The sequence below is a fragment of the Halichoeres trimaculatus genome, unplaced genomic scaffold (assembly GCF_033239565.1).
Source record: "Halichoeres trimaculatus isolate MK-OKI-2021-1 unplaced genomic scaffold, fHalTri1.1 fHalTri1_scaffold_6, whole genome shotgun sequence".
NCBI lineage: Eukaryota > Metazoa > Chordata > Actinopteri > Labriformes > Labridae > Halichoeres > Halichoeres trimaculatus.
The window spans coordinates 9,765,874-9,788,799 of NW_027437184.1; the positions used below are offsets into that span (position 1 = coordinate 9,765,874).

Sequence of the window (22,926 nt, forward strand, 5' to 3'; positions counted from 1 at the left end):
GCTCTGTGCATGATGAGGATCTTTGTATACAGAAATCAAACTTCAGTCAGCTGATTGAAAATCTGTAGTTTACAGATCACAGACTATATGTTTGAGTCTGCCTACCGAGTGTTTGGAGTCATTTTAAAAACGCCTCCATTTGTAACTCCACATTGCATCTGTCTGACTTAGTTTCATAAAACGCAGAGGTCAGCTTGTGTATCACTGAATCAGAAAACAGACTGGCTGCAGCACCAGCTGTACCCTGAGAACCTTCAGCAGTGACCCTTCTGACCAGAAGAGGGCAGTGCTGCACCACAGGTTCTCTCATACCAACCTAAACATTCCATATAAACTTTTCATTGGCAAACAAAAGAAAAAAACACTTAAATCGACTAGTTCAGCAGATTGAAAGTGAAATTAATGATATGAAGTTTCAAAAAACTATTTACAGGCCATTAACTGCATATTCCCAGAGCACATTCACATCCACAAAGCACATGTGTACGGGCTGGGCAAACTCCCTTGCGCCCTCAGGCACCATTCCAAGGGGAAAGAGCTGGTCCAGTGTTCTACAACTAGGACAAAGATTCCTCCTAATATTGAACATTGAATTGTATGTTTTTAATGATGTTATTTATTGTTTCATACAAAAAAACAAACAAAAAACTTTTGTTACAATAACCTGTCAATCAGTTTAAACTAGAGAAAAAAAATAAACATGAAAATGAAATGAAGAAAAATATTTTTTTTTAAAAAGAGAAATAAAAATACTGTAAATAGGACTATAAAAGTTGAAAAATTAAATGACATGACTGAAAAGTCATAAAAGCAAACATGGTACATTTTTTAAAAAATTTAGAGTTTTGATCTCAAAAAGTCTCTACCTGGTTAAAATACAATTAAAAAAAACTCACTTCAGAAGAACAATAACAGTTTCGATGTATATTTCTATAAAAATGTAGGTGAAAAATAAAAAAATAACAAACGTGCAAATAATCAATGTTTTTTGTTGTTGTTGTTGTTTTGTTGTTTGTTTGTTTTTTTACATCAATTTATGCGAAACACATACAGTCCTACAGATATTTACATCATGCGTGTGGACCATGTGTTACAGTCTATGGTTCTCACCAGGCGGCCTGTAGCTGGCGCTATGATGGTACCCCAAAACACACGAGACATAACCGGAAGTGACGCATCATCCAAACACTGCTCGGCTGCGTTAGCCGTTAGCTGCCTGAGGACCTGACTAAGGATCAGGTTCTGTATTTTATCGGATTTCTTCTTCTTTATCGACCCCTAGAGCATAGAGCTGATCTTCAGAGAGGAGGAGAGGAGCCACAGCGCGCAGAGATGCCTGAGAGTGAGTTTAAAACACGGGAAACACGTTGGACAGACCTCTATTAGCATGCTAACCTGTTAGCTCGTGCTGACGACATTTATCAGACTCTTGATGAATTCATATTGACAGATATAAACAGACCGATAAAATTCAGATTATCAACGATCCAGACTGAACTTCAGTCTGAGTTTAATGTCGGAAACAAATTGTAGAGTTAATTTTCCTTTCACATACATTAAAATATATGAGGCTGTGTTAGCTTAGCTCACCTCTTTCTCCAAACCGACTGTGTTTAGGTTTCTATCCTTAACCCTTGAACACTTATCACTCCTTGAACAGCTGGATGGGTCAGTGTTTGCTGGCTTTACCCTGAGCCTGGACATACATACAAACACACACACACACACACACACACACACACACACACACACACACACACACACACACACACACACACAATTTACTAACCAGCTGCACTTGGGCAGTTAACATGATCGAAAACAGCTTTAAAGCTCAGTGTGTTCACACCTGTGTTTACCTGTGTGCAGCTGAGAGCTACTCCAACCCTCTGGCTCCTGAGGGCCATGATGTGGACGACCACCGGGCTGCTGCTCAGTAAGTACACACACACAACTGTACAATAAAGATGCTTGTACTTAACAGGAACTGTCCATAGGAACTAGGAACTCTTTAGGAGCCTTTCAAGAGATGAAAGCATAAAACTGTGTGTGTGTTTTCAGGTCCAAACTGACCAATGATGACTTCAGAAAGCTGCTGATGACACCGCGAGCGGCGCCTTCATCGGCCCCACCCTCCAAGTCCAGACACCATGAGTAAGTGACATAAAGTAGACCTGCTGTTGATATAACACTCCACCTAATGATGATTATTAATATAGTGATGGTGATGATGTGTATGTGAATTATTTTTCCCAGGATGCCGAGGGATTATAATGAGGATGAAGATCCTGCGGCAAGGAGGAGGAAGAAGAAGAGGTGAGATCCTGGACATTCATGTTCAAAATAGAGCTTCCTAATTGTGCAACTACAAACAAATTATTAATTTAAATAATATATTGTAAACTTAAAAACATAATAAATATAATTTAGAGCAAATAATTAGAGTTTTCCTTGCTGTATTCATTTTTTTATTCAGAGTAAAAAAATAATATAAGGGGGTTTGGTGTCTTTGAAATAGGTAAAGTGAGAACTAATGTTAAATACGGATGTGTTTGATTTTTGGGAGGTAAATTATGGAAAAGACTGAGTGATGACTTAAAATTGTGTAAAACACTGTTGAGTTTTAAACACAACATTGAAATGTAAAATGATAAGAGGGTAACAATTTAAAAGACTAAATGAAAACTGATTAAAAAAATAATTAAGAGTAAATCTTGTCATGATTTATTCCCTTATTTGTGTCACTAGTATCCAGGGTTATTTCATTGACTTCTCCTCTTTTTGACACAGCTACTATGCTAAGCTACGTCAGCAGGAGATGGAGCGAGAGAGAGAGCTGGCTGAGAAATACAGAGACCGAGCGAGAGAGAGACGAGATGGAGTCAACAAAGATTACGAAGAAACCGAGCTGATCAGCACCACGGCAAACTACAGAGCTGTAGGACCAACTGCTGAGGCGTGAGTGCTGTTTATGCCAACAAGGTGACCAATAAGGTGAAACCAACTGACTCTGTGTTCATATGTGCTTATAAATGTGTGTGTATGTGTGTGTCAGAGATAAATCTGCAGCAGAGAAACGTCGTCAGCTGATCCAGGAGTCCAAGTTCTTGGGAGGTGACATGGAGCACACTCACTTGGTGAAAGGTCTGGACTTCGCTCTGCTGCAGAAGGTGAGAGCGGTCTGTGCTCGAGAACCCAAAACAAAGTCAAGAAACTGCAGCATTACCTTACATGTGTGTGTGTGTGTATGACAGGTGAGAGCTGAAATCACCAGTAAAGAGAAAGAAGAGGAGGACATGATGGAGAAAGTTCAGAAAGAAGCAAAGTAAGTTAAACTCGGCCCAATGTTCCTAAATCTGATTGGCTGTTTGTGCTCTACACTGAATACAGAACTCACCTGTGATCAGGTGTTCAGTGACACAGGTCAAAGTGTGTTTATATTGAGTTGTACATGTCACTCTGTGTCTGACCTATGACCCTCTCACTGTGTGTCTCAGAAAAGACATCGAGCCAGAGGAGAAGATTGAATTTAAGACTCGTATGGGTGAGTGAAATGTCTGATGATGATTTTTTACATGGATGAAAGTGAGACCCTGCAGACTCTTTGTTTTCAGTAACCGGTGTCTGAATATCAGTTTGTAAAGTTATCTTGAACCTGTCTGGGCTCTCAGGTAGAAACATCTACCGAGTGGTGTTTAGGACGGGACAGTACGAGAGGAATGAGCTCTTCTTGCCGGGCAGGATGGCGTACGTGGTCGACCTTGACGATGAGTTCACGGACACTGACATTCCAACAACTTTGATCCGCAGCAAAGCCGACTGTCCCAGCATGGAGGTACTAAACACCTGGAAGCCACACCTGAGACTGCGAGGAGGCTGAACAATGTTACATAATAGCCCAGCAACATCTGAATGTCTACCTGTCAAGACATCAGAAAACACATCTTAATGAACACCTCATCATTTAGCGTGTTTGTGTGTGTGTCTCAGGCTCAGACGACTCTGACCACCAACGACATCGTGATTTCAAAGCTGACCCAGATCCTTTCGTACCTGCGCCAGGGAACCCGACACAAGAAAATTAAGAAGAAGGATAAAGGTTTCTGAGAGAGAGTGTGTGTGTGTGTGAGAGAGAGAGTTTGTGTGTGCGAAAGTTCACTGGAATAACATTTTGTGTGTGTTTATGCAGGTAAGCTGGATGAGAAGCGAGCTCCTGAGGCTGATCTGAGGTCAGTAAACCTTCAGCTCTGACTCTGTGTGAAATGTTTCTGTGTCTTGTCTCGTTCTGAGTCTCCTTTTTGTGTTTCAGCATCTTCGATGACATTGGAGACTACATCCTGCCTGCCAGCTCCTCTTCCAAACCCCCCAAGGACAAGGACCGCCACCGAGACAGGGACCGGGAGAGAGACAGAGAGAGAGAGAGAGACAGGGAGGACGACAGCAAGAGCAGGAGACACAGCTACTTTGAGAAACCACGAGGAGACGAGCACCAGGTTACACACACACTCTTCAGAACTTCTTATCTATATTCATTTTGTCTTGTTGAAAAGCTGCTCAGAGACACACACAGACACTAACTGCTTCATGTCGTTTTGTCTGCAGGGCCTGGAGGTGGACACAGGTAAGATCTTTCAAACACACACCTCACATCATACACAAACACACTTTAACAACACACTGAGACACACTCGCATATCTTTGTCCCCTCACTGTCTCAGGTCCAGGGTCGGTCAGAGATCAGATCAAGATGATCAACGAGAAGTTTGCAGGAGCAGCAGGAAGCCAGTGGCCTGGCCAGGAGCCATATCTTTTACTACACACCTCACTGTCCTGCGTTTGTGTTTGCGTGTGTGTGTGTGTGTGTGTGTTTTATGACTTTTTCTTTAACCACCCTGAACGGGCTCTCAGAGAAGAGATGGCAAAGAGCAGCTTGGAGATTTCTTCGGAGGATCAAACTCATATGCTGAGTGTTACCCTGCCACGTAAGATACACACAGTGATCCACACTAATACACTTTAGGCCTGATCTACTAAAGGTTTGTGTGTATAAAAGCATGTGCAAACTTGATAGCACATGCAAAGCTAATTTACTGATCAGGTGCACCAAGTATTACCTCTGTCAAATGAGCGAAATAACAAATGCAATCCATTAAGCATGTTTGTAGAATAGAATAAAGTAGAATATATGCAGATCCAAATTCTCAAATTCTGGGATAAGATGAAAATATAATCATTTACCTGCAGAGAGATTTATCAAACCTGGAACTTTTAGCGGTCGCTGTTTTAAGGTCTGTGTCATTGAGGTGCAAAGGAGGCAATGACAGACGATGGAGGGAGAGAATGTTCTGTGCATGTGTCATGTTTGGACACAAAAATTCTGGAGATATACAGTCTACCCAGCAATGCCATTTTTGAGCTTTGTAGCTGGGGCTTTGGGTTTTCACCATAGACAGTAAAACATGGATATACTCCCAGGCTTCACCTGTCCCTTTCTGAAACGGTAAATGAAGCACATCAGCTATAGTGGCAAGGGCTTCGCCTACAGCTATAGGGCGACTGTCAGTCACGTGACCCTGAGCTGTGCCTCTGATTGGGCGAGCTCGCGATCTTAATATTCGTTGAGGGGCCGAGTTTGAAAAAATCCACCCCCTGTACAGTGGGTGCCGATAGAAAAATTAGCGACTCAGACAGGAGACGTTTTTTGAACCAGGCTGTAAATAGGTTAATTTCTTCTTTGAAAAAGGCTTTTTTTTGGCTTGGTGTGTATGGGACTTCATTTTGCTCTCCAGAGAGCACAGGAGATGAACCTCCCACTTCATTCACCTGTGGCTCAATTGGAGATCCACTGCCACTGAGTGACCTCCAGGGTAGTACCAGGGCATCGACGGTTATTGTCAGCCCAGACACAGCACTGATCAGCTGCTTCATGTGCACAACAATAGCCTGAGCATCACGGCGGATGGTGCATGCCACATTGGACACAGCTCTCACTTCCCGAACAATAGCCTGTAACCCATCCGTCTCATTTCTCCAGGCTTCAAACTCGGGTGGTTTTGCACATCAATTGGGCATGCAGTCTTAGTGGGTCACTTGCAACATGCCCAATAATAGCATGTGCAATTTTTTAGTTTACTCACACAATTTAGCAATTGTTATTAGGGGTCTTAGTAGACCAGGCCCTGTGTGTTGAGAAGAGTAAAATACTGAGTCTAAGCTGTAGTTCAGACTCACTGCTGTAGAGAGACCCTGTTGGACACTCAGGGAATTGCAGATTCTTGTATGTCAGGCAGCAGCACATTAATCCACACCAAACAGAGGCTTTGATTTTCAGAAAACTTTCAGCCAATCAGTTCGCTCCACACACACACACACACACACACACACACACACACGATTTATACTAAGTTATTTATTTATTTGTTTGTGTGTGTGTGTGTGTGTGTGTGTGTGTGTGTAGGATGGATGACCTGGCTGTGGACAGTGATGAAGAAGTAGACTACAGCAAGATGGATCAGGTAAACTACAACTGAAGAACCGGAGAAGAGTCTTCATGTTTCCCATAAAACACATCAATTGACCTCATATTGATTATAAATCAGCTTGTGTGTGTGTGTGTTTGTGTGTGTTTCAGGGGAATAAGAAGGGTCCGCTGGGTCGGTGGGATTTTGACACTCAGGAGGAATATTCAGACTACATGAACAACAAGGAGGCTCTGCCAAAGTAAGACTTCTTATCCCTCAGCTCTGACTGACAGGCTGCGCATGTAGGGTAAGGGTGTGTTGATGATTAAGTTTGTCCCTGCAGGGCTGCCTTCCAGTACGGCATCAAGATGTCTGAAGGCAGGAAAACCCGACGCTTCAAAGAGACCAATGAGAAGGCAGAACTGGACCGTCAGTGGAAGAAGATCAGTGCGGTGAGAAAAACACGCACATGCACAAACAAAATACAACAAAATCTGAGTGTTTATTCATAACATGAGTGTTTTTCTTTCAGATCATCGAGAAGAGGAAGAAGATGGAGGCTGACGGGTCAGTACCTCTCAAGCTTTGAATATTTTATCTCGAAGAAAAACTCCTGACAGAAAAAATGTAAACAGAGGGAGAGGAATTGTTTTTAAATGGTGAAGATTAACACAGATCGCTTAAAGGAGCGACGGTAAAGCTAATTTTGAACTGTACAGCATGGAGACTCTGGAGGGACATTAGCCTAACTTCTGGTTGTTAAGAGTATAAACAGTTTGTATGGTCATTTTGTAAACTGTGTGTGTTTTGTTTCAGGGTGGACGTGAAGAGACCCAAATACTGAACCCTGTCCATCCATTTGTCTGCTGCTGTCCATTAGAAGACTTCTTATCGATCAGTGATTATGTGTTCTTAACCCTGTGATTATAGAAACTTTAGCATAGGTCAAAGGTCACATATCTATGATATTAATTTTCATTCAGTGTGTTTGTGTTTGAGCTCGTATTAGTGATCAGTGTAGATTGTTCTCTGATGTTCATAAATCAATAAATACTCAGTTCAACTCTGCTGTTTGTGTGTTGGTTTCTTTGTTTGTGGCTCATATTCATCTTAATAACAGTGTTTAAGGACTTCCTAACAGGAAACAGTTCTGTGTTGTCAGTTTGTAATACCTCTATTCACAGAATTGTGGCACTGGCCCCTGTTTACCATTGCATGTTTCTGTTTAGTATTTGACAGGATTTATGGATTATAATCTGTATTTCTGTGCATTTTTTTCTTATTTCAGGATGCTAAAACTCCAAACAGTCCAGTCTTTCTGTTACATTGTCACTGAACGTAAGGACTGTTTCATCCTGAAGGGGGCAGGGATATGTTTTTAGGTAAACACCACAACTTCCTGTTTGTTTGTCCTCATTAAACACAAGTTCAGTCCGTACGTGTGTTTACTAATTAGTGGTTGATCTCGTTAAGAGTCCTGCTGTCATGTGAGGGCTCGTTAGGTTGTATTTGCTCGTTAGGAGATCAAACTCTGTGTTTGTTTTGATGACGGACAACTGGATGAATTAAATGAGCAAATTACATCAACAACACTAACAAGCCTTTAATTAGCCTCATATTGTGGGCATGTATGTGTGTGTTGATGGACAGCTGGACTGATTACTATGTATCTAGATGTTTCCTAAAATGCTAACGAGATGTAAACGAGAGGCTAATGAGGCCTGAGAGCTCCGCCCCATCAGTCTCAAACAGGATGAACTTCAAAGTTTTGTTTGCAGCTGTTTGCCCTAAGACTGTTTTTAGACTGTCTTTATTATTTATTGTTGTTGTTGTTGTTGTTATAACTGTAGTTCAAGTAGACCCTGCTGCACAAACTCCAAACAAACTTTAAAAACATTGTGAACTGGGCTGGTTTGGTTCACTGGCTTTATTCTTCAATGGAGGGCATCCATCACTTTACACTCTCAAACAGTGAAGCCATAGTGACAGCAGACTTAACACGTATGTAGGTTTGGAGCAGACTCAGTTTTGGAAAGTTCAGTGACTCCTGTATTGGTGTTCACCACATTTTATCTCTTTGTTTCTCTTCTATTCTGATGGTTAGAAGTGCACAGCGCTGCAGGAGCCTGATTGGTCAACACAGCTGTCAGTCATGACATCATATGGCTTGGAAGACAGAACCTTGAGATAGATTCTAGAACTCTTGTCTGATCCGGAACCTTGAGCAGAGGATCCACACAGATCCAAATGTCAGATGTAGGGCCTATTTATGCTCAGCATTCAATACGGATCTAAATCCAGACGGAGCCTTCTGCCAGTGCTCTGCGTTTATTTTGTCTATATTTTTGCAAGTTTCCAGAAAATTTACGGACCAAACAGAGCAGTTCCACCGGAAACCATGGGGGCAGTATTGCTGTTACTATCCAATATGTTGCTTCAGTGAAACATGAAGAAGAAAAAAACAACGGTGGAATCAAGTGTCAAACTTGATTCCGACTATGCAGAAGTGCTAAAACCTGCTGTTTCTTGAGTGTCCGCTTGAGGCTGGCTCCAGAAGTACCGGAAATTAAATATACAACAAGCTAAAAAAAAACATTTTCACAGCAGAAATAAACTTATTTAAAGCCAGGTTTTAAAAATGTCTCCTGTCTGGATAGCTAATTTCACTATCTGTACACACCGTACAGGAATTTTTTTCTGACTTGGCATCATGAGCTCGCTGAATCAGAGGCCCAGCTCAGCTAACATGACTGACAGGTGCCCAGAGGTACATGAGCAAAACTCATCTTCCGTCGCCATGTTTTTTTAAATTTGTTGTTGTCATAGACTTTTGACTCTGGGCTGCAGCCCTGGCGGATGTATTGGTTTACAGCAACATAACAGTTGCATGGAAGTATGAGACCAGTGATGGTAGCATCATCTGAAAAGAAAGTACACATTTTGGTACAAAAAGGGAGCATGAATGGGCCTTTATAGTTAGATAATAAAAATATCTTTTATTTTCATATTTAGTGAACCTGACACTTTGCTGATTCCTCGTCAGCTCTCTGATTAGTCCCCTGAAGTCCTACCTGCTGCTCTATTTATTTGGGTCAGTCAGTGTAAGAGAAAAACTGTGTGTTCAAACTGGGTTAAAACACAGCAGGTTAATGTCACAGCACAACACACATCTACACTCATACTGTGTGTGTGTGTGTGTGTGTGTGTGTGTGTGTGTGTGTGTGTGTGTGTGTGTGTGTGTGTGTGTGTGTGTGTGTGTGTGTGTGTGTGTGTGTGTGTGTATGTGTCTGTGTATCTGTTTGTGTGTGGGTAAATGAGCTGAAGGACACTGGTTTGTTCCTGTTTGAAGTTCTTTATTCCATGAAGCAGATCAGATCTTTTTGGCTCTAAAGCTGAAAAGTTGAGTTCATATATTTAATGAAGGTAAATCAAGATTTAATTCAATAATCCGAGCTGCTCTTTTTTTCTGGTTGGATTTAGTGTCATCCACCAATAGAAGAAACACCTGAGGGTCGACCTCCAGTCGGATCCGAGGCAACTTCAGGGTTCACTCTGGTTCTAAGTACAGAGTGGGTTTGTTTCCTGCCTGATGGATCACTTCTGCCCACTGACCAATCAGAGCACATGACCATCAACCTCTGTCTAGGTAAACCAAATCTGTTTATTTACACCGTAAAACAACAATAATGATAGTAATAGTTATAATTATAGTGACTGTAAGTTTTGAGTTTATTATAAAACAGTACCACCTGTAACCAATCAGCTGTCAGACTTGAGCAGCTGTTCCTTATATACTTTTGTATTTACTCTTTGCTCTCGTATACACGTCACTTTGCAGTACTCCCCCTGAACACATGAGGGCAGTGTGGCCATTATTATTGTCAGATCCCCTGTGTCTGTTCCCACTAGGTTTCTACTTTTTCAGAGACACTGCAGGAAACACAATTCTGCTCAGTGGGCCAATCACAAAAAGGTCAACAGAGACCTACAGCTTGGATACAATGTTGACTCAACACAGGATTATAAACTAGACTTCAACCAGGCCATTTTTCTCTCAGGACCTCTTGACCACACCCACTGTGTGATGCCATGATGAAAGGATGAATGACTTTAAATTGTTAAGAGACAGAGTTTGTTTCAAGTCAGATCTCGGTAAGAGTCAGAGCTTCTTTAGAAAAATGATCTGATAAAGAGACAAAAACAGTAAAAATGTCTTAATTATCTCTACTGTCTGCAGAACCAGACCTATGTCTTACTAAGTGACACTAAATTAAGTTAACGAGAAACAGAAAAAAAGTCTTTTCAGGAGTGACTCTGCCCCTACAGGTCAGGACCATCATCACCTGTTCATAACAGATCAAAGTTCAGTCCCATCTAGACTTGTACGGACCAGTTTAAGACCCTGAAATTTTTTCCCTTTTAAAACAAGTTGTCTGCAGGTGCAGGATCTCACCTGATGACATCAAAGGTTGTGTGACACTTACATTATCAGTCCCCTCTCTGCTGTTTTTTTATATAATAGTTATCTAAGTATCATATTTTTATGAGAGTATTAAATGTGACAGCAGGAAGTCCTCATTACAAAAGTAGTGAAGGAGATGTGGAGTTTTCCTTAGCTCTGTCTTTCTCTTCTTTTGCTCTTGTCTATCCCTCCATCAGTCAGTGAGATGGATGAGCTGACTCAGAAGAGAAGAGGAGGTTTGATAAACGGACGATTCTCTGCAAAGAGATAAAATTCATAAAGTAAAGGGCTAAAAAATTATTCAGTTTATCATTATTTTTCCTCATTGTGTGTGTGTGTGTGTGTGTGTGTGTGTGTGTGTGTGTGTGTGTGTGTGTGTGTGTGTGTGTGTGTGTGTGTGTGTGTGTGTGTTACCTTGAGATGCAGAGTTGTCCTGTTTGTTCTCGCGCTCATTCTCTGGGAGTCCTTCCTCTGAACAACACAGACAGGTTAGCCATGCTATCTTTAGCCCTTGTGCTGACAGGTGGAGATGAGGAGTGGGCGATGGTTTACCTGAGAGGATGTCAGGGTGTTTGAGTGCTCTCTCCACCTGCTCCCGTTTCCTCGACTCAAAGTCCAGCGCCTCCTGCAGTTTCCTCTTTGCCTTCTTCTCCTTCTTCAGACGCCGCTGGATCGATGCTGATGAACACCAGACAGACAAGAAGTCATATTTGAACCCATGCATTAGATATGATTGAGTTAACACTACAAAACAGTCTGTAGTTTTACAGTGTGACCTGTCTCACCTCGTGTCTGTAGCTCAGAGCTCAGCTGTCTCTGTAGTGTGTGTCGTGCGTCTCTTTCTCTCTCCAGCTCCAGTTTTAACTCCTTTCTCTCTGTCTGGTTCTGTTTGTCCTGACAGCGAGCACTCTGCACTGCCACCTTCAGGAGACCCTGAGAAAAACACCAACATGTCATCCGGCCTCCTGTTAGCTTAATGTTTTCTCTTTTTTTTCCAGTAAATCTTTCCCATTTTAACTCAAAAAACTCCCAACATTATCTTATCTCATATCTTACTTTATTTCCACATCACTCAACCCACATCATTATCCCATCACACACACATATTCCTCTACATTATGATCTCATGTGTTTCTACATTATCTTCAGGTATCCATCACCTGTATGTTGGTCAGCAGTGTTTCCATGGAGGATAACCCCTCAGCCAATAGAAATGGAGAGAAGGCAGGGTTTGTGTTGTTGATTGACAGCGGCTGAGTGGTGAGTGGCAGCTTCTCATAAACTGGTTTGAGAAGGGGGCAAGGCACCAAGATGTCATCTAGAGGAAGAAAAAAGTTTTTTTTTTTTTTTTTTAAAAAGGGTTAATGTTTGAAACAAACAAACTGAAAAAAAGCTCATGTCAAACTTAAAAACTACAACACCCTCAGAGCGCACAAGTCAGGGTATGAACACATGAAAAACGTAAGGGATGAAACACAAAGAGAAGAATGTTGGAGTGAAGAGCAGCATGAATTCGGGATATTCAGTGTGTGAGGATGAATAAATTATGAGACAAACTGAAGACAGAGCGCCAGCAGACATGTTTCTGTTGCTGTGAGACCATCTGTCCTCAAACACACTCACATTTACCTTTCTCCTTCAAAACCTTCTTCAGGGTGGTCTCCTGCTCCGCACAGTCACTGTCTGCAAGAAAACATATGTTAGTCATGCCACACAGGGAGAAAGCACACAACACTTGGAGAAGGTACAACTGATTACAATTACAAGAGTGTGTGTGTGTGTGTGTGTGTGTGTGTGTGTGTGTGTGTGTGTGTGTGTGTGTGTGTGTGCCCACACACCCAGTTCTGGTGTGTGTGCTGCAGGAGGAGGGGATGAGGAGGATGATGAAGATGCTCTAGATGGTGACTGGCTGGTTGGTTCTTGATGGAACTCGCCATCGCTGGGTGATGGGCAGGAGGCAGGACTTCCTGGAGGCGTGTCCTAAACACAGAGGAGCCTGGGAGTTAGCATTAGAATTGTAGGCATCAATCTGTATTTATTTATCTATTTATTTATTTTTAGTAAGTAGAAAGTGGGTTCATTAGCAGTGTTAGCATGCTAACATGTTCTGTCAAAAACTCTCATGGCTAGCTCTGTTAGCTTTATCATTGTGACACATCGCTAGCTCTGTTAGCTTTTGCAGTGTTGAACACAAAACATTTGCTCTGTTAGCTTTAGCACTGTGAGATACACATAATAAGCTTTGTTAGCTTTAGCTGTGTAGAAAACAAGCTCTGTTAGCTTAAACACTGTGAATCTTACAGTAAGCTTTCTTTCTTCTCTTTGAATCTGGGACACTGCCGCCATGTTTGCCAAACCGCTCAGCTGACTCATCTGGTTCATCGCCATGGCAACACTTGCTGGGGGCAAGCTCACGTTGAGGAGTGGGTGGGGCATGACCATAAAAGGAAGGTCTGACAGACCTGGCGAGGCAGAGGCAAATGATAGACAAAAATATCAATATTAAATGTGCTACAATGCTAAGCTACAATTAAACAGTAAGAAGAGTAGAGACGCACGGTTAGCTAGTAGCGCACTGTGTTGTTGCAGAGTGTTGAGATTGAGGGATGCTGTACCAGGAGGGGGTGCCACTGAGCAGGGAGGGGGAGGGAGGAGATGCTGCTCCTTCTCCCATGATGCTTCACTGCCTCCTAAAAGTGGAGGGAAGGGGTGCGGAGATGAATGTCATGTAGCTTCCTGTTCCCTCAGGTTCACATAAGGCAAACAAGGATGATGTCATAGCTCACCTGTGTCCTCCGTCTCAGACTCCACCACGCTGTGACGCCGCTGCTGGTCACTGTTGCTGTGGTAACCCATCATCATTCTCACCTTCTGTAGCTTCAGAGCTTCAGCCATCAGACCTGCCACGCAAAGGTACATGTGACATTCTTTAGATCACATGTTCTTTGAAGCTGCACATGATCATGTACATGTAGGTTAATTGTTGCACATGTGATAGTCCACATTCAGGTTTATTGTTTTACACATTTTAGTTCACATGAAGGTTTATTGTTTCTCTGATTGATTAATTATTCATCACTCTGTAGTCTCTGTGTCTCTGATGACTAACTATGTCGCTTGAACCCCCTCTCTCCCTGCAGCCACTGACCCAATTAATCGCCTCCCCTTTATTAATTAATTGAATCAGTGTTAACGAGGGATGGGAGCTAACAAGCGGACAGGGAGCCTTGGGCTGGCTGAAGAAAAACAGACAAAGAAAGTTTATTTCTTTTTGTTCTTAGTTCACCTGCAGGTGGTTTCTTTATATTCAGCTCCTGAATCTGGAACATCTGGTGTCAGGAGACAGAGGCTGACTTCAGATCAGATCCAGTTTCTGTGGGGACCATCCAGGTGATTTTATTCTTCTGCTCAGTGTCTTAATTTTAACACTCTTACTTCTTGATTTATGATTCAAACTCTGCTCTAATGTTGTGCAGAGGACGTCTGTCACTGAACTCTCCTCGTCAAGGTTTTATTGGCTTTAATGTTTTGGGTCTTTAACCATTCTCAATGACTCACATCAGCAAATGTGCTGGTCTTATATCTTACAGCTCATTGGTTCCTTCCACTGACATCTGCCTTTAAACTCTGCATGCAGTCTTTATATAATTCCTCAGATCGCTTTGCATGATTTACAGCTAAAACTCAATGACCGCACACAGTTTTCTTTAAAACATTCATTTCAGCTACTGCCTCTTAAAAAAGACATTGTGGCCCTATAGATCTGTCTCTTTAAAGGGGACATATCATGCTTGTTTCTCCTTTTCACTATGCCAGACTAGGATGCCTGTAAAGCATTTCTGCCCTCAGTACAAGTCATTTAGTTCTTTCATTGCCCCACAATAGCGTTCTCAATATCCTCATTTAGGCCATTCTGAAGATCTTGTTGAAACGCTTTGTTTCGAGAATGACCTCCAGTAACCTCGCAACGACACAGCCCTTTGTGCTCTGATTGGTCAGTTCTATCAGAGGGGCGGAGGGGGTAGAGCCAGAGGGCGGTTTTTGCAGCATGGCAGTATTTACAAAATCGCCATACTGGATAGGGAAACCCAGCGAGTTTGCTGTTTGTCAAAACTTCACTGTAAGGCATTGATAGCACTAATAAAATGGCAGAGTGTAGGATGCGTCCTTTTGTATTGGACCCCGAGTCAGACCCGGATGGTTCTGCAGCTCAGGAGGAAGAAAATCCACCTTGACACAGATCATCTCAGGACGCTTCAGTGTGGTGAGTCAGACCGGTACAGTAACACGTATAGTTTATACGTTTATACTCGGTTCTCTGTGGGTGTATCCCTCGGTGGCAGTTGTGTGACTAACTGACATCACAGAGGAGGAGCTGCTTTATCAGATTACTCAATAAAAAGAAAGGTACCTCATGTCGTCATGAAGGTCGAAATCTCGAAGCCAAATGTCAATGACCTATTTTCAGGCATCAAATCTCGTTCTAGGATATCAGAAAAAATACAATATCTCATTTTTTGAAAATTCAGGGGGTGAAAGGTCTTGTTTTCAACTTTATTATTTTATATGTAAGTATTAAATCAGGGATCAGCTTGATATGTCCCCTTTAAAAAACATCAAAGCACTTTTCAACTTAGCACTCCATAATCCTCTTTTTTTATTATTTTTTAAATAACAGATGATGAAAGTCAGATAGATGTTTTGGTTGAAAATTCTCCATCATCAAAAAACAGAGCAGCAACTGTCTGATTGGTTAGGTTTATCACACTCTTGTCATATATCAAATCTAGTGTCCTTCTCGTGTTACTCTTGTTCTGAGCAGCCTGTAGTCTTAACCTCGATTTTCCCCATCAAACCTTTACTTGACAGTCTGAGACTCTGCCAACGATTAGAGCTGACATCCAACATCCAACTTCTCACAAATATCTTTTTCTGTCTCTGTCTGTGTTTGTTATAAAAAAAATCAGAATGATGTGAGCTTGGAGGAGAAGATTACAGAGCTCTGTCAGGTGGGAAACAGGGGATGCCGAGCTGAAACAGCTGTAAACAAACGTGTCACTTTGATGAATTTGTCTTATTTAGTGTCACAGAGACATGAGGAGAAACATTCATCACAGCTTCATTTCATACATGCTGCCTCTGTCTGAGAGGAGCTTTAACGTGAACCAGGCTCTGCATAGAAACCAGGATGAAACCATCCGTCAGTGTCGCACACACACACGAACACACACACATAAAACAAAACAATCCTCTGTAAAAGACAACATTACCCACAATGCACCTCTCTGTTAATAAGAGAACACAACCGTGCTTAATCCTCTCTTTGTGCTCAACCTTTACTGTTTTAATTAACTCTGTGTGTGTGTGTATGTGTGTGTGGGAGGGGGGGGGGATAATTCTTCCTCTTTGATCTCCCAGTCGTTGACCTCGGTCAAGAAATATGGCAGTTTGAGTATTTTTTAATAAAAATCAAAGTGTGGTAGTGTGTGTGTCCATTGTGGGTCCAGTGTGTGTGTGTGAGTGTGTTCATTAAGCTGTCAGTCTGTCAGCCAGTAGGTGGATGGAGGTGAAAGGTTCAGTCTGGTTCCTCCTCTGTGTGACCGTCTCAGTGTCTCAGAGCGACGCCACCATGACTGAAGGAGAGGTTGAAATTATCATCATCTTCATCAACTTCATCATCTTCGTCAACACAGATCACCCTCAGAGATAAGCATACAGGCGCAGCTAATCAGACTGTTGGCAGGTGACCACTTCACAAAGTTAGCTGCGTACGACCAGATTTTTGACCCTCAAAAACCAGCAAATGAGACAAGGAGAGCGTGAAATGTGTCAGGAATTCACTTCATCAAACGGCTAAAATTACTGGCGACTTCATGGTGACGTATTACTTGATGTACGGTTATGTTGGTGTTTGGTGTGAACATGTTTACACATTAACAGAAGCGTAAGTGTGTGACAGTGTTTCTGACTGAGACATGTCATCAGTCTACAGAACATCAAACAGACAATCATCTTAAGCTGCTTTACTTTGAGGATTATTACCATCACACACACACACACACACACACACACACACACACACACACACACACACACACACACACACACACACACACACACACACACACACACACAGACACACAGCAGTGCTTCAGGTCAGACTCAATCTGTCAGTCATTTTGACATCTGCTAATTAAGCATGCTAATTATAGCTCTAATCACACACACACTCTTTCACACACAAACACACACACACTCACAGTGACGGAGTGTGTCAGACTAACAGAAACCTGCAGATGTGAAACTTAAAGTGTCTGACAGTCTGATCACAACTTGTCATCTGTTTCTACTGACAATATCACTCTTGGCCTGTAGGGGGCGCTCAGTAGAAGCTAACGTTAGCGGTTAGCCTGTAGCTGGTTCTGCAGCTTTCTGCATTCAAGCTGTCATGTTTATTTTGAATTTTTCTACGTGTTTCAGCTAACGAACCAGCAAGCTGTTCAAGGTTGAACACTCTAACATTAACATTAATACAGGGCAGGAAGTTGTTTCTTAATTTGACTGTTTATGAAAGAAAACACCACTTGGTGGCAGGTCTGAGAACTTCTGATGTTTGATTTAAACCATGACTCGTTTTTGCCGGGGAGTTTCTGAAAGATAACATGTGTAACCTTTATCTGAAGGCCAGTTTTGATAAAGTCCCTGAGTTCTCCAGTCTTTCAAAATAGAAGGTCAACCCTCACAAAACTAAATTTTAAAAAATAAAATTCTCTTTTCCATTCAGTTTTTTATGAAAATACCTAAGGTGGGAATTTTGGTTATCTCACCTGTTTGAGACAGCAGGGCGGGGCTTATCAGACCATGTGGGAGGAGTCTGGAGCCGTCAGTCATTGTGGCCATGCCCAGCGTTCTCTTTGGAGGACGACCTGGTCTGGAGCTGGAAAAGAAGCACAGTACCAGATTGTTTGGGTCAGATTAAAAAGATGTTGATGATGATGAACAGCTGGTGATGAGGTCAAAACACACACACACACACACACACACACACACACACACACACACACACACTCAAATACTCAAACACTCAGACTCTCAATCTCGAGGCTATACACAGGTCAATGGTTGATTGATAGATCTGAGACGACACACACACACACACACATGCCGTACACACACTCACACACACTTACATACACTTCAAAGGAATTTAATTTAATGTGTGTGTGTGTGTGTGTGTGTGTGTGTGTGTGTGTGTGTGTGTGTGTGTGTGTGTGTGTGTTTTGGGGGGGGTTTCCACACTCAGTTAATTTGGAACAAAATGTCCTTTATACAACAGAGCACACAGACTCTGTGTGTGATGATGATGATGATGTGGAAAGCTGTCTCTGTTGAAGAAAACAAAACCCTCTTTCACACTTACAGTGGATTTGCGCAGACATTTTAAAATATTTTACACATTTGAAAATCTTTTTACGGATTTGCAAATCAGATTTGAAATTCTGTCACATTTGTGGATAAATTTACACATACACACAAATATTTTTTTGACAACAATAGCTCCATACATGAGCCTTTGATGAACATATCAGTGTTTAGCTAAGTCAGTTGTTCTTCGGGCTGCAGAGCTGCTCTGATTTAGTGGGTGGGGCCAACGTGATGTCACACCAGTGTGCCTGAGTGTTAGTCTGTGTAAAAATGCAATATGGACCAACATGTTGCCCGCAGCAAAGCCTGAAGCGTGTACACACACACACACACACGCACGCACACACACACACACACACACACACACACACACACACACACACACACACACACACACACACACATACTGATAACCATGGTCTTGAACATGAATCCGAAACAGTCCTCTGAAGCTCCATAGTTTGTTTCATTAATCCATACTTTAAAAATCAGTGAGTCTGCAGACTTGACCTCAGACCAGGACCACCTTAAACAGTCTCTACAGACACAATCAAGACCTGAACCTTAACATTGTACCTGGTCAAGGTCTACCTGTGATCTGTTGGTCCAGTTCTTAATTAAGTTCAGATAACAGACCAGATGAACCACGGCCTGTCAATGAACCTTTCAGAACCCAGGAGGGAGACCTGAGACCAGATCCCCCTTTATGAGCTGTCCCTCAGAGCAGATCAGGATCCTGCAGCGATGCTGTTTCATGCTGCTCAGAGGATCTGAAGGATGCAGGTTTTTAAAGGTATTAATCTTTATTTTACGTTGGGTTAAAAAGCGTCATTTATTTCAATACTGTTAACTATTTTGTCTTAAATAATTATCTTTCTTAATAGACGCTCAGTTTTACTTGCAGTGCCTATTTTGTATATTTCCCTTTATTTATTAATCTATTAATTTATTCCAACCTTTGTACGCTTAGTAATGTTGATGCTTAAATCACATATTATATTTTTTGTTTGTGTGCTTTGGCCTTTACTTCAACATTTATTTAATTTTTAACATTTCCCATGTTCTATCATTAAACTACACACTTTAATTTTTGCCTTTAGTGTTTAATCTTAGTGATTTCAAACTGTATTAGATTTGTTAAAATATGCTGTATAGATCTTGATTGATTGATGTGAAATGAATGCCCATATTTCTGACCGTGATAAGGATAAATCAGGGCACAATTGTTCAGGTGAACAATGTGTGTGAGACATCAGATCAATCAATAAATCTAAAGATAAATCATTATAGCCTCTATGAAGCCTTTTAAAACATTACCTCTCACCTGACTGATCATCTGATATCTGTTATTTAAATACTTTGATACAGGAGGTGATTGGCAGATTATTTCAAAATTTAATCCCCTTCAGTCCTGGCTAAGGTGGAAACAGATCTCCGGTCTGATACTACACTTAAAAACAAAACATAAAAGGTGTTTTTATCTGCAAATATAAATAATTCACATTATAATTTTTAAATTTAAAATTTTACCATGATATGGGTCTTTGTTCACATTGGTTTAATAATCTTTATCAAGATGTTTCATGTTTTATTGTCAAGTTTCTGTATCTGCAGATCAGATATCAATAATTTGGAAAAACACTGAGACTGGGTTTATTTAATTGTTTACCAACAAATCAAAATGATCAAAAACACAGACACGTTACTTTTTATTCATATTGAATAAATAAGAAACTGATAGATACATTTATTAATCATATCTTTATTTAATATTGATTCAGATCCTTGATATGAATCTACTTTTCATTTGGCTTTTTAAAATTTTGTATCTGATATTGATTTTTTTTTTTTTCTCAACTTTTAAAATATATCTTAATTATAATGTGATAATTAGGCTATAGACTGTAATACATTCTATTCTTTTCTATAATATAATATCTATAATATTCTGTATTCCGTCTGTTTGAAGGTTTTCTTCATCATGCTAAATATGGATAAGGTTAATTATGATAATAAACTTTGAACAGTGTGTATTTTGGTTTAATGTTTAATGTGGTTTAAATTATTTTTGTATTACAAGAGTTTCTGTAATAAATCGTTAAACCATTAATAATATGACAGGCTCTGTTAACACTTGTACTTTATGTAGGCCTAATAAATCATTAACTTTTTGTCCTCACAAAAAGATTTACTAAATAGGTTTACATTTATCATCGTTTATCTGACTTTTTAAGACCACGGTGGTCCTCTCACCTTGCGTTGGTGCAGTCCCGGTACAGCGCCTCAAAGTCGGCCCTGGTGATGAGCTTACACCGGTTCACTCCGGGCTGGATGGCTCCGAGCCCGCGCAGGACGCGCACCTGCTCCACCGTGCAGACCACGGGGCAGATGTCGAGCCGCTTCAGCTTGGTGTAGACGGTGTGCAGCCCTCCCACCAGGTGCTTCAGGAACAGCTCGAACACCTGCGGCAGACAGATCAGCTCCACGCCGCCCACTGTGAAAGACGCCACCTTCACACCGTGAACCTCCACCATCGTACAGTCTGTGTGGGACGGAGCCCCGCTGCTCCCTCCACCGCTCGTACCGTTCACACCCAGTGGGACTCTTCCGCTCGCGCCGCTAAGGAACGCTCTGGACGGACGCGCGGCGGGGAGGCGCGGGGAGACGGCTGGGTTGTGGGCGCTGTAAGGCGGGTCTGAGTGGAAGAGGGGGTCGGTTGGAGGAGTGGATGTCCGGGACAGAGGGGTGCTGGAGGAGCCCGCCATGTTAAAGAGTAATGACCGCAGAAGAAGAAAACTGTCCAGTTATTTCTTCTTTTTTCACTTTGTTCTTTTGAGTTTCCTCGTCCGTCTCTCTATTCCCGCCACTCAGACTGAACGCGCTCCCTCTCTCTGACTGAAGGTCTCCCTCTCTCCTACTCACTCTCTCTGCTTTACACCTGACTCTCTTCACCACTTTGTCCCACACACAGCCAGCCAATCAGAAAGTAGGGACCCCACACGGACAGGCCTCCCATTGGCTGACAGGGGCGGGGCTTAGGCTGCATGAGGTTGAATGATTGGCAGATGGAGATGAACTTTTACTCATCTGTAGCTTCAGAAATGATCCTCAGAAACAGCATATTTCACCTTACATAGAAGAAATTTACCACTCCAAACAACTAGGGACAAATATGTGTAAAAACTGCAACAGTTAAGGCTGATGGACACCAGTTGGAGGGCCCCCCCAGTGAATTTTTGCCTAGGGCCCTGAGGGACCCTAAATTGCCTCTCCGGTTTATTTGACTATCTGCTAGTCCTTAAATGTTACAGACGGATTATTAGTCAGATACTTCCATGGACGCAACTTCAAAAGGCTCAAACTGTACAAGCACTACCCATGTTTAATCTTTTGTAAAGATATGTTTAATATGTAGCTCCCTCAAGGGGCAACATCCAGTTTGTAAAAAATGAAGCCTATGTGGAAGCGCTACAAGTCGCTGTTCATTGAGAATCCACTTGAGGCTGGCTGCAGAAAGACTGAAAGTCAGGTACGCACATAAAAACAGACTTTTAAGGCATCAAAAAGTATATTTACAGCCTGGTTCAAAAAACGGCTTGGGTCTAAAACACTAATGCCTCTATAAGCACATGCTGTATGGTGATTGATTTTATTTTCTAACCCCACGGTTTAGGAGTTATTAAGATTGTTTGAATGGCCAATCAGAGACACAGCTTAGCTCACGTGACTGATGGGCACCCTATAGCTGTTAGCAAGGAAGCTCAAAGACCAATAGTGTGTCCCAAATCGCATACTTCCATACTCAAATACTCAAAATTTTGACTATACTGCGTCAAAATGAAAAACAGTATGCACAGTATGCGAAAAATGAGTATGCAAAAGTACCCGGATTTTGAGTATGCAGCTGTGGCCACTCAACGCACTCATTTCCTCCTCTGGCAGCAATGGCGGAAGAGAGCTGTGGCCATTCACTCGGCACAAAAATACAAATAAACAATACATACTGGGACATCTTCAGCCAGTAGGAGGAGGAGGAGATGTTGGTGTATTACGGCGTAGCAAAGCGCGATTGAAATTCATTGTAATTACAATGAAAGATGGTAAGATCTTGATATTTTGATCATGTTATTAGCTGCGTTTAATATACTACTGAAAAGGCTTTGAAAAGTCGCGGGCAAATAGTGGCGGTATTTAGCGGAAATGCACTGGAAGCCGGTCACAATTAGACGTAGAAGAAGAAGAGGTCAACACCATGTCGTCATTTCCGGTAAGTACAGCGCTCGGCAGTATGTGATTTGAGACAGCACTACACCCTCAAAATTTGGGCACTAAGCTAGTGAGTATGTAGTATGCTTAGTACACTCAATTTGAAAATTTTGAGTACACAGTTTAGAAGTATGCGATTTGAGACACACTGAAAGTCATACCCAACATGGCTGCATCCACGGATTGGCTTCATTTAACATTATCAGGAACAGGCAGGTGATGTTTTGAAGACCACGTCCATGTTTTATACAGTCTGACTGACTCACAGCTGGAGACATACCAGTGGACACTCAGGGAACTGCAGTTTATTTT

At 41.8% G+C, this 22,926-nt stretch overlaps 2 protein-coding genes across 3 annotated transcripts; one reads left to right on the top strand and one right to left on the bottom strand.

The window, feature by feature from the left end:
- Nucleotides 1–1,158: 1,158 nt before the first annotated feature.
- On the top strand, nucleotides 1,159–7,487 carry ik (IK cytokine). The gene is made up of 20 exons (XM_074673036.1): nucleotides 1,159–1,342; nucleotides 1,870–1,936; nucleotides 2,062–2,154; nucleotides 2,257–2,316; nucleotides 2,791–2,958; nucleotides 3,056–3,170; nucleotides 3,255–3,325; nucleotides 3,498–3,544; nucleotides 3,672–3,835; nucleotides 3,991–4,099; nucleotides 4,190–4,229; nucleotides 4,310–4,493; nucleotides 4,603–4,621; nucleotides 4,719–4,802; nucleotides 4,898–4,982; nucleotides 6,458–6,515; nucleotides 6,632–6,720; nucleotides 6,805–6,913; nucleotides 6,994–7,028; nucleotides 7,278–7,487. Exons 1-20 carry the CDS (start codon nucleotides 1,333–1,335, stop codon nucleotides 7,303–7,305), a joined length of 1,635 nt encoding a protein of 544 aa, XP_074529137.1. The 5' UTR covers nucleotides 1,159–1,332; the 3' UTR covers nucleotides 7,306–7,487.
- A 2,318-nt stretch (nucleotides 7,488–9,805) lies between these two features.
- On the bottom strand, nucleotides 9,806–21,254 carry LOC141791646 (dachshund homolog 1-like). 2 transcript variants are annotated; one of them, XM_074672249.1, is made up of 12 exons: nucleotides 20,602–21,254; nucleotides 17,751–17,860; nucleotides 13,710–13,823; nucleotides 13,482–13,613; nucleotides 13,225–13,385; nucleotides 12,762–12,903; nucleotides 12,553–12,606; nucleotides 12,084–12,241; nucleotides 11,709–11,856; nucleotides 11,476–11,601; nucleotides 11,338–11,394; nucleotides 9,806–11,180 (listed from the first exon to the last, which is right to left on the bottom strand). In XM_074672249.1, the coding sequence occupies exons 1-12, from the start codon at nucleotides 21,111–21,113 to the stop codon at nucleotides 11,143–11,145; spliced, it is 1,752 nt and encodes a 583-aa protein (XP_074528350.1). In that variant the 5' UTR covers nucleotides 21,114–21,254; the 3' UTR covers nucleotides 9,806–11,142. The 2 variants fall into 2 exon arrangements, with proteins under 2 accessions (XP_074528350.1, XP_074528349.1); XM_074672248.1 differs by having other exon boundaries at nucleotides 11,338–11,601.
- Between the last annotated feature and the right edge of the window lie 1,672 nt (nucleotides 21,255–22,926).